This window comes from Neolamprologus multifasciatus, chromosome 11 (assembly GCF_963576455.1).
Source record: "Neolamprologus multifasciatus chromosome 11, fNeoMul1.2, whole genome shotgun sequence".
NCBI lineage: Eukaryota > Metazoa > Chordata > Actinopteri > Cichliformes > Cichlidae > Neolamprologus > Neolamprologus multifasciatus.
The window spans coordinates 6,038,515-6,050,200 of NC_140449.1; the positions used below are offsets into that span (position 1 = coordinate 6,038,515).

The window sequence follows — 11,686 nt, forward strand, 5'->3', positions numbered from 1 at the left end:
TTTTGTAAAGGAAAAAAATAATAGTACTTAAAAACATTCAGCAGATTTATTGTGAAAGAACTTTTATGCATTCAATAAGATTATTGCATTAATTAATTAAATTAATGCATTAATTGAAATACTGCAATATACCTTGTTTTTTTGTTTTGTTTATTTGCTTGTTTTTAGTGTTTGAAATACGGCCAAAAGAATCTGCCAGTTAGAAACAACTGAATAGAACACTGAGCTAAGTGTCAATATCCTTTCTTGTGTTTTTTTATATTAATGTTAATATCAGATTTTTGTAGTTTAGTGTCCAGGGGATTTGTGTGTGTGTGTGTTTGCGGAAGGCTGTGATGAACGCATATCTGGCAACCCGGGTCAGTCAGCGTGCAGGCAGGCAGGCAGCAAGCAAGCAGTATTGTGCCGGAGCAGCAGACTCCCCGCAGGGATTCCTAGGGTTACACACACTGCTGTTTAGATGGCTGACAGAAAGGAGTAAGTTGGTGAACGGTGCTGAAAACACTCTGAGATTATTCCGGCAAGTGTCTGGGTTCACTAACTACAACACAATGGAGCAAGAATTTCAAGACATTGATTCGTCGGGGAGATGGCAAAACCTTTACAATGTAAGTCGGGACACTGACCGGGCCTCTCTTGTTTCTATGACGATCGGTTGCTAACTAACTTAGCTAGCTAATTTGATAGCTATCAAGTTAGACACCACTTCGAGTTTTTGGTTACTTTTCGTCCACGCTTTTAATTGTGTAAATTTCTACACTTCGCGACATGACTTCCAGGTTCTTTATACATATTGGAGTGCACTTGGTAAAGACGAATGAGTAACTAGCATTTCGCGCTAGCTGACTTCCGTAGCTGGAAAACGTGCATCGGCACGATCTTCACTTCGGTTAGCTAATGCTGGCTGACGCTAGCAGACGTCAGCCGCAGTTTCTGAGAACTCATCAGGACTTCCACAGAAAAGCGTGTTGTGTTTTACCACGCAGCACAGCATTTCGTTTATAATATCTCTGTTCCGGTTAAACTTTGGCTATGACCCTGTAATGTGCAGCTGCGAACTACAAAGATGCCATGTAACTAGAACTGTTTTTTTTTTTTTGTTTTTTTTACACACCGGTGTTAATAAATTAAGAAGAAATGAACGTGCACACTTTACATTTTTAGAAAATGTTTTTAAAAAACCCTTTTTAGAACTTTTTTTGACAGGGAGGAGGGGGAGGGGGTATATATAAAAAGTGCATGATAAGTAATTTCATAAAAGATCAAATTTCTTTCATGCTAACGTCAGGCTCCCAGTCCTACTGAGAATTAAAGTGGGATTAAACAGAAATGAGAATACTAATACTTAATTTAATTTCTTACCCATTTTAAGGATAATGTCGTTAGCATGATAATATATTTAAACCAATAGTGCTCATTGTACATAATGATGCTTTTCAGTTATGTGTTATTGGTTTATCTCTGTCAGTTCATTTCTAATACGAGTCCCAAGCTTGAATAAATGGGGAGGTTTAAGGAAGTCAAATATGCAGACCAAGAATACAGCATCATGTCTTAGTACATCTATGCACTGAAACTGTACTTTGTGTACCACTAAAAATTACTTTTGCCACTAGTCTTATCCATGGTGCTGTAGCTCAGTGGCAGTGAGGGGACACGCCCCTGCTCACAACAGTATTCTTGGGAGTGTCAAAAATAATTTTTGTTCTCTTTTATTCTTTTCTTGTCTCCAGTAAAACTGATTCTGTTTCCCAGAATGAAATAATAATAGAACTGTGCTTGCCCTTTGGCCTTGCCCATGCAGACTGTGTTGTAAAAGGAAAACAACAGCTTGAGGCATTGCAGTAGATTAAGTTTGACAAATGACAATGAAAACAAAGCAGACCAGTTGTGATTAATTGAGTACAAAGGATTGAGGACCTTTGATCTCTGTATGGTTTTTCTTTTAATGTCATTACTGGTCACCACTCCAGTAAAACTGGAGGCACATGAATTGAACAGGTTGTGTCACAGTTTCCTGTCGCTGTCAAAGCGATGCTTCTGAGTTCCTGTTTGGTTTCTCATCTGCAACAGGAGATCCGTAACCAAGCCAGTGAATATTCCTACAAAGTGGCAAAGCTTCCAGTGAATCGGAATCTGAACCGCTACAGAGATGTCAGCCCATGTGAGTGTTACGACAGTTAAGGCTCTCATTGATGATATGTGCTGCCGAGAATGACGTTGTCATAATTGCTCTGTGATCTCTTGCTTGGTTTCAGACGATCACAGTCGGGTAAAACTTGAAAACTCTGAAAATGACTACATCAATGCAAGTTTAGTCGATGTGGAAGAAGCCCAAAGAGCTTACATTCTTTCTCAGGTATGTAGATTGTAGGACAAGCAGTGTACACTGAACTGTCTGCACGGATATCTGTTGAACACATCTGCGTGCCACTCAAAGGAAAATACACAGGATTTGAGTTTGGCATTTTGGTAGTTGTTGATGATCTCTGGATGTTATTTGTTTATCTGGATTTTCTACTTTTGCTTTGACAGGGCCCCTTGAGGAATACATGCGGCCATTTCTGGCTGATGATTTGGGAACAGAGTTGCAAAGCTGTTATAATGCTCAACAGAGTGATTGAAAAAGGATCTGTGAGTACACTGCAGCACCTTCTAATTATTATGTTCTGAAGTCCCCCTGCTGTTTAGGTTAGTTTGAAAGTTTGAGGAGACATATCTTTATTAATAGATGTAGATACATTTGCTCATCCCAAAAGGTTTTAGATCAGTTGTCTTTGTCATTCCTATTTCCACTGATGCTAAAATTCTGTTTACAAGATGAAATAGAATCCAAGATACGTTTTATTGTGTTTTCTTTCTAGTGTACCCACTTTTATCTGGTAGACTAGAAAGGATTTCAGCCCTGTCTTGGAGTTTTCAAAAAGATGATCAGCTCTACTATAAAATTTAATTGGCTTGTTTTTCGGGCATGTTCCATCTCTTCACCACGTTTCATGAAATTCACCGTGGTAGGTGTAATCATGCTGACAGACAGATTGAGATGCAAAGAATGCCACAATTTTGAAAAAATGAATTGAAATACTGAAGAGCTGCACATGTTTAAATTCGTTATGGATCAAAGCCTAATTGAGATATTTTGGGCAGGTATCATGACTCAAATTCCTTTACTTGACAATGGAAAAAATGAATTTCCATACATTAAAAAAAAAATCCAGTTTAAAATGTCTTTTTCTTGCTCTGTGGTGTTATACTTCATCAGAACTCTGTGTTTCAAAAGATTGTCTTAAGCTCTGTGGTCATGTTTTAAGTAGTACTGTATGTAAAGTTTCAGTTCTGTTGTTTCCATTTATTTGAAACTTTAACCACAGTTCCAGGGAAGTTAATGATTACTTAGTTTCTTTTTGCATTTAGTTTTGAATGTGTTTTTTTGATTTTTAGTTTCACTTGTATTTGGCTTTCATGTTTCAGTTTAAGTTTTACTCTCTAAAAAGGTTTCATTTTCAGTGAGGTTTCATTGTTGTGTGCTTCGTTGTGTGTTTTTTTTTTTTTTTTTTTTAAGTTTCAGTAAACACTTTTTTCTCTCTCTCTCTCCACACTTTGGAGTTTAGTTGAGTTTAGTGTAGCTAACTATCATGGCCTTGGTGCCAAGAACAACCTATGGAAACTGGAAACAAGCTGTCAGGTACTTCGGTGTACAAGAACGTAATTAGTTGTGCTCTTCGTACACGGTTGATTTTCTGAATCTGAGAAATGGTGTACATATGCGCAACTGTACTCAGTATTTAAGTCAGAAGTTCTTCAAATGGCTCGAGGCACATGACAGCCTATCCATGAGTAACTGAATGTATTTGTCTCAACAGGAAAAGTGCGCGCAATACTGGCCTACCACCGAGGAGCTACAGATGTCTTTCACAGACACAGGGTTTGTTGTGAGGCTACTGTCAGAGGAGGACCAATCCTATTTCACAATCAGATTGCTGGAACTGCAAAATACAAAGGTGAGTATGCAAGGGCACCTATTGGTTAATAGCATCTGTCTTGAGTTTCAGCATGGTTTTAAGCACTACTTAACCAGTCTCTTACCATTTAAGTGTAATAGCATGTAGCTGAAAAAAGACTGTGATTTCAGAGTGTGTAATGTTTTTTCTAGTGACAAATCAGCTAAGTCATGCAGAACTGTGTCTATACAATGCTCCAGTCTTGACCAAACATTATGCCTACCACAGACAGAGGAGTCGAGAGAGATCTATCACTTTCACTACACCACATGGCCTGACTTCGGTGTTCCAGAATCCCCTGCCTCCTTCCTCAACTTCCTCTTCAAGGTTCGGGAGTCTGGCTCGCTGGACCCGGAGCATGGGCCCTCAGTGGTGCACTGCAGCGCTGGGATTGGTCGCTCAGGGACCTTTGCCTTGGTGGATACCTGTCTAGTTTTGGTGAGAAGGGGAGTGGGGAAATGTCACTGAAAGCCTGCCACTGTTAAAGAGAATTCTTTCGCAAGTGGCTCTCATTACAATGACTACAGTCTGATGATGGTAAGATGAGGCGTTCATGCTCTGATTGTACTTGTGTGCTGATAACGTGCTTACAGAGCCAAAGTCTGGAATTTTTTAACTGGAGCAGAGAAGAGGCCCTTAACTGATTATTTCTTGGGAAATGTTTCTCAGGAATAACTCCTAAATTACCACAATTCCACATGTATCTGCAACTATATGGAACTAAATTCCCAATTCTTATCATGTCTTGATGAGTTTTAAAGCTCTAAAAGCAAAAAAAAGATGAATCTTATTTCACTAGAAGGTTTTGCAAATTTCCTGTGGCTGTTTGACTTGTCTTGTCTGTCGGCCTTGTTAAAATGATTTGTTTTTTTTTTGGCCAGCTGTTAGGTTAACCAGACCTTAAGTGCTGTAGGTCTTTCATTATTGTTCAACACTACACCAAAAGTAAGTAGTGGGTTGATCAGAAGGAGATCTTCAGCCTCTTCTATGAATCAAACTCAGTATATGCAGGATGTCTCTCCATTATCTGATTTCAATTACCTAAAGATGGACAAGCAGGTTATCACCTGCAGGGCATTATCACCTTCATAAGTCAGCCCAGAATGATAAACTAACACAGGCAGAAGGCAACACCACTACAAAGCCGTGATGTGTGAGTGTGATAGGAAAAGCCCTGTGCAGTAGTGCAATAATAAAAGTGCTGCATGAACGTATATGCACTTTTAAGTGCTTTGGTCAGTAAGACTGGATAAGTGCTATATTAATAAAGTCTAGCCTAAAAGGAGCAAGGAGAAAGAAAGGTGGCTAGAATGCACATAGAGTTACCAGGATTACAGTATTGTATTAAGACATGGAAGAATTCTCTAATCTGCATAGGGTCAAAGGTATACATACACACAATCTACTAATCCTAAAGATTCTGTAATATCTTTTAACTCTACAAGGCCAAGGGTTATAGGCTTCTTCTTAGTGATCATGATTGCAGACAACTGGCAGTTTCTCTTTGGCGTGATTAAAATGATTTGTTTGGCAGCACTCATTTGACTGACCAGAACAATGGGAAATTTCAGGGAACAGTGAAGCTCTAAGAAGGAGAATTGTAGATTTAGAGAAATTGGGAAGGTCCTTTTGAGCCAAAAAAATTGCAAATTTTAAGATCATCGGTTCAAACAGTTATGTAAGATCAAGTTGCTTGGATTTGTCACAACTTTTCCAAGAACTGCCATGAACTGGAAATTGCTGGAACACCAGCATCACTATCCACAGTGAAGTCAGTTTTATGGAATCATGGACTAAGAGGATGCTGCTCATGAAAGTAGCTCCTGCTTCAAATTCAACACCTTCAGCCTTCTGGAGAAAAGCTTTATGGGGGCTGGTTTTGGGTTAGGTTTTGGAAACTTAAGCAAGAATTCCTTCAGAGCCTTGCCCTGCTTTTTAAACCCCAAATAGAAAATTAAAAAAATTAGTCTTCTGGCCCATCACCTCAAATAACCTTTGAATGTCACCCTGTGCATAAACAAGGCTATCTGTCAAATGTTTTGTGCCGCTCCTTCCTAATAAAGCAACAAGCAAAAACAGCCTCTTTGCTCTTGTGGCTTTTAAAAGTTGTACAACAATGGTGCTGTAAGAAAACATCAATCAGCCTTCAATGCTCCGAGCTCCACCTCAAAGGTTCCTGAACATTTAGAAAGTATGGGTGACCTATGCGCACCTCGGTGCCATGTTACCATGAACACCTTCATACTGCGGATAGAATCATGCCAGAGGAAAGTGAATCTGTCCCTGCTTGCGATATTTTTACTGGTCAAATTGACCATTCTATACAGGCTTTTTATATACCCATTGTACATTAGGAAATTATCACATTTATTCTATGTCAGATATTAATTAGAAACCCTAAAGTGTAAAGCTGTCACAATGTAGGAGACACAACCCACAAAAAAAAACAAGTGAATTATAGTGGGAGCTCTTTCTGTTCTCACTTCCTAGTCAGCTGGAAAGCACAGGTTTAAAGAGCCTGAAATTTCTGCCGGTTAATGTACGTGGTAAAAGCTCCCATAAATAAAAACAGATTTTGTACACATCGTTTTGCCCTGCGGTGTATTTAACTCACCTGTTAAATACGCAGTTTATGAGTTACGATTTGGAACAGCTAAAACATATTTCTTTCCAGCACTCGCATCTTAAGCAGCATCAGACTCTGAGACAGATTGGTAAGTTGTTTGGACATGCACCTTAAATCAAACCACTCCCTCACAGAAAGATCTCGATTTTTCTCAAATGTAATACATCTTTTGAAACTTCTCAATATTACAGCTCATGACTTCCTAAAGGAAAACAAAGGTGTGATTTCCTGTGCACCTGATGTGATTCTCTATTAAGCGGTTATTCCACAGTATTCCATAAATGGGAAAATCTGTTTTTGCAGATGGAGAAGAGGAAAAAACGGTCATCAGTGGACATACAAAAGGTGCTACTTGGCATGAGGGAATACCGCATGGGCCTGATCCAGACCCCTGACCAGCTGCGCTTTTCATACATGGCTGTCATTGAGGGAGCCAAGCTCATCCTGACAGACAACTCAGAAACACAGGTAGTCACAAGAATGATTGAAAGCTTGTAAAAGTCTGGCTCTAAATAAGCTTTTGTACCAACACCAGAGTTATCTGACTTTCAGTAACCACGAAGAGCAGTGTTACTCCAATAAAAGACAGAGGCATTGTTGTGGTTTCAAGTTTTGCTTTCAGTTTTGCTCAAAAGCCGGCATCAAACGCTGAAAGAGGTGGTGATGACTGATTTTGAATTGTTCTTTGACATTTTCTGGGAAAGTGAAGCTAATCATTTGAAAGCATTAAAGGGAAATGAGAAATTTTAAATGATATGTTGAGAATCATTGGCTTGTATATAAGTATATTAGAATCATTCTGTTTTACTCCAGAGATGTGAAAATAAACATAATAGTAAAGTTTAAGGTGACATGTGGGCTCCTTTCACGGTCTGGTTAGCTTGGAAACGGGTCTTGAATTGCATTCTTTAAGGCATTAAAGTCTTAAGTTTTCAACTGTACATGCTGAAACCTGCAAAAATCCTGTCTAAATGTTCTCTTGCTGCATCAACACAAAATTGCCTTCGACGCAGTCCGCATAAAACACAACCTCACAATAAAATGACGTGATTACCAGAGTTTCAAGCCCTGCCAGCAGTAATTTTAAATGTTACAAACTTCCTAATTCCATTTCATTTTTTTGGAGTCTTTCTTCAGAGCCATCAGAAAGTTTCTAATTAAAGTGGTGTGTGGGTGCTTTCCCATAACAACAAATAGGGCCTCTTTAATTTATAAGGTAACTGTCAAAATAATGGCCGACTCGCTTGACAAACTAACTAGATCCTCACACTTGTTATGTAATGATTATACAGACGCTCTTTGATCATTTGCGTCTTGCAGGTGCCCTTTCTTTACCAGAATTTTAGTTTTGCCACTTGCAAACTAAATGATGAGAATGTGAGGCAACATATTTAAAAATCAGGAATTTAAGCTTTTATTTTGGAAAAGGATCAGTATTCTCTTCCTCTCTGTCATAAGCTGACAGTACACTGAAATTTTCCTTCTTGGTTGTCTCTGCATGTCATCCTCTTTGTTAGAACAAGCTGACACAGCTGTCCACAGATGACCTGGAGCCAGATCTACCCCCTCCCCCACCTCCACCTAGACCTCACCTTAACGACAGCAGACCCAACGGACCCCACCTAGAGTCTCAGGCCCCCTCAGGAGACGGGCTTGCAGGAGAGCCAGATGCCCAAGATCACAAGGCAGAAATTTCTGGGCAGTAAGTAACAGAACTGAAGTTTGGTAGATTAAAAATTAAGCGTTGAAATCTGCTGACTTGTTTCCATCCATGCGCTAGGATTCAGTTTATCTTTTTGAGCACATTTAATATCAGGTTTCACCCTTTTATTTGTCCATCTTTGTAGTAAAGCTTTGGTACAGCAGTGACACAATGTGTGGGGATTCAAGTGAGTATTACCCTGTTGTTTATTGTTGGACTGCTGTACACTCTCTGTCTATTTCAGGGTCCGAAAGCGACACCGTGAGGAAAGGATTGCCAGCACAGCACAGCGGGTCCAACAAATGAAACAGAGACTGACAGAGTCTGAGAGGAAACAGGAGAAGTGGCAGTACTGGAGACCCATCCTGTTCAATGTCGGCGCCGGCGCCGGGGCTGTCTTGGCCATGGGCCTGCTGTACTGGATGTATTCCCAGTGAAGCACTGCGGGTCACTTAAAACTGACTCCTATTTTGCACCGGTACCTGAGATTAGGTACTTCTTCTTGACGTAGACTTAAACAGTAATATGTGCAGAATTGAGGGTATTTATTTCTCAAGGTCAAAATGCGGGAGCGCTAGATCAAACGAGCGTCTGTATATTTTTCATGCAAGATCGAAACAAAAAAATAGTAACATCTCAGGATCTCGGTGCCAGCACGATCATTTAATTTCCTTTCCTTCTTGTCACTGCTCATGAATGTACTGTATCATAGCAAAAATGGCTTTGCAGACACTTACTAAAGGTGCAGTACAAAGAGAAATATATAGTGACAGGTTTATTTTTACATTCTTTATTTGTAATAGTCAGATATGTGTCGATCAACACGTTTTACATTTTGCATTTCAGAATGACTTGTGTTGACTTGTTCATCCTACTGTAGACTTGTAGGAAAACTCCAGAGCCAAGATTCAGCTGTAGGATTTTACTTTTCTTTAGTTTTAATGTAATATAACGAAATGCATGCGTTCTGCGGTTTTCCAGACCACCACTTGTTCTTCCATTCACATTTAGCAGGGCATCCCAACACGGCCAGAAGAATATTTTTGTGTGAGTGGACACTTCATAGGGAGCTTCCTTGCCAATGTTTCAGACTCGGCTAGAGTGGTCATTTTCTGTTATGTGCACACTTTTTTTTTTTTTTTGCCTGCCTTTGTTAGCTGCCACATGGATCATAAACGTTGCCCCTTAGCAAGTTATTTACCCACTGGATGGGTTGGTCTGTGTATGTTCAGGTGATCACGCTGTTTTTGTTTTTTGTTGTTGTTTATTTTAAGAAACCAAAGCCTGTTTTTAGGAAGATAACAGTCAGACAAGCTCCTGATGATGACCCCTCGCATACTCCCCTCATGTCGAATGTATATTCTGTTGAATCTCTCTGTCATAACTGACACCTGTATTACAAAATGATGCTAGTACCGTTCTACATTCTGTCCGTGTTTTGAACCCACATGATCGCCGATTCGGTTTTCAATTGACTGGGGCCAATCCAAAGCTACAATAGTGCAATTTAGAAGCTGAAGGAGAGCACCTTGGATTAAATTTAGAAGAGAGCAATGTCCTTGTGGGGTGGTTGATAAAGCTTTTAATGTGCCTTGAAATGTGTTAAATACGGAAAGGAGGAAGAAAAAGTGCGCTCCCAGAATGTTGTTTTTTTTTTTGGTGTGTGTGATCAGTACAGAAAATTGTCATGTCGCACATAATGTGAGTAACATGTTTGCACTGCAATGACCAGATTAGAGGTGGTGTACAGTAACATGCGTCTGAGTTGATTGAACATTGAATGTGTCATTAGCATGTATCGACTCCTAAAGTGAAATTTTTGATTGGCTACCGTAGAACATGGCTTTTATTTTATTATTATTGTTATTTTCTTATTTAACAATAATATAGTGTAACATTCCATTCATTTATTGTTTTCTGTGTACAGTTTTCAGGGGAGTTTTGTACACTGTTGAGCTGCAGTGTGGAACATGACAGAAGACTTTTGATGAGAAAAATGACAAAACCACAACAAAAACATTAAATACTTCATAAAAAATAAAATTCTTTTTTTCTTTTTTTATAAACAAAACTTTGCTTGCCTGTCCTTTAATTCTGTATCCGTAAAGCAGCTTACCCACAGCTCTTCCCATCCCACCCACTTTCTGTGCTGTTACTCATAATTTCATTCTGACCATGAGCTAAATCAATGCAGACAGACTGGAGACCTCTCACTGTGGATTCCAGGAATTGATTCAATATTTCAAGAAGAGGCCATGCTCACATTGACTGCTGTAGTAATTTCATTTTCTCTTGTCTGGGACTGTGTGTGTTTTGTGTGTGGTTTGTGTTGAATGTATTTTGTGCCTTTGCACTTATTTCAGCTTGTCTGTATGATGTTGGCTCGATCTCTTCTTTGTCGTTATATCGTACAGCTCCTCCTAATTCTGGTCGTTTTAGAGGTCGCCACAGCGAATCGTCTGCCTCTGTCTCACACTGTCTAGCATCCTGCTCTGTCACACCAATCCTCTGCATCTCCTCCTTCCGTACACCCATGAACCTCCTCGGAGATCTTCTGCTCTAGCTTTCTTTTTGTCTGTGCCACCATCTCAAAGAGACAATATGTAAACCTCACTTTCAGTTTTGTTGCTGTCCTTTCACCCCTGATGACATTTATCTTCTACCCTGCCTGCACTCTGTTCCTCACCTCTCCTCTGCACTGTATTTTCACTCTCTCTACTACGGTACGGTCATCTTTCCACCCGTTTCCCTCTCATTCACACTTGTATTTTGTGTTACTCCTGCTGACTTTAATCCTCTACAGTGCATATCACTACCTCTGTGGGCTCTGGTCCACCTGCTTCCCAATCACACTACAGATCAGTGTCATCTGCAAACATCATAATCCGTGTGGACTCCTGCCTGACCTCAACTGTCAATATATGCCCATCGCCACTGCAAACAAGACGGGGCACAGAGCAGATCCTTGATCGTTTGTAACTCCTACTGCATGCATCACCACTGTCTCATTGTCCTCATACATGTCCTGCCCTACACACACACTTCTCTGGCCCTCTTGACTTCCTCATGCAGTACCACAGTTCCTCTCTTGAAGCTGTTTCTCTGGATGCACAAAGGCACAGTGAAGCTCCTTCTGACCTCTATACTTCTCAATGATTACTCTTTAACATAACATCACATCTGTAGTGCTCTTTCCCTGCATGAGGCCATACTGATGCTCAGTGATCATCACCTATATTAACTTAGCTTCAGCAACTCTTTCCCATATCTTCATGGTATCCCTCTGTAGTTACTACAGCTCTGCACATCACCCTTGTTCTTGTGTTAAACAATCTGGTTAAAAAGTCCACTTTCTCC

The 11,686-nt window shown here is 39.9% G+C and overlaps 1 protein-coding gene across 1 annotated transcript; it reads left to right on the forward strand.

Annotated features, from left to right (window-relative positions):
- Positions 1-232: 232 nt before the first annotated feature.
- Positions 233-10,372, forward strand: LOC146507682 (tyrosine-protein phosphatase non-receptor type 2-like). The gene is made up of 9 exons (XM_085177100.1): positions 233-608; positions 2,074-2,164; positions 2,259-2,359; positions 2,536-2,634; positions 3,864-4,001; positions 4,230-4,439; positions 6,931-7,095; positions 8,145-8,329; positions 8,574-10,372. The coding sequence occupies exons 1-9, from the start codon at positions 336-338 to the stop codon at positions 8,764-8,766; spliced, it is 1,455 nt and encodes a 484-aa protein (XP_085033226.1). The 5' UTR covers positions 233-335; the 3' UTR covers positions 8,767-10,372.
- The last annotated feature ends 1,314 nt before the right edge of the window (positions 10,373-11,686 follow it).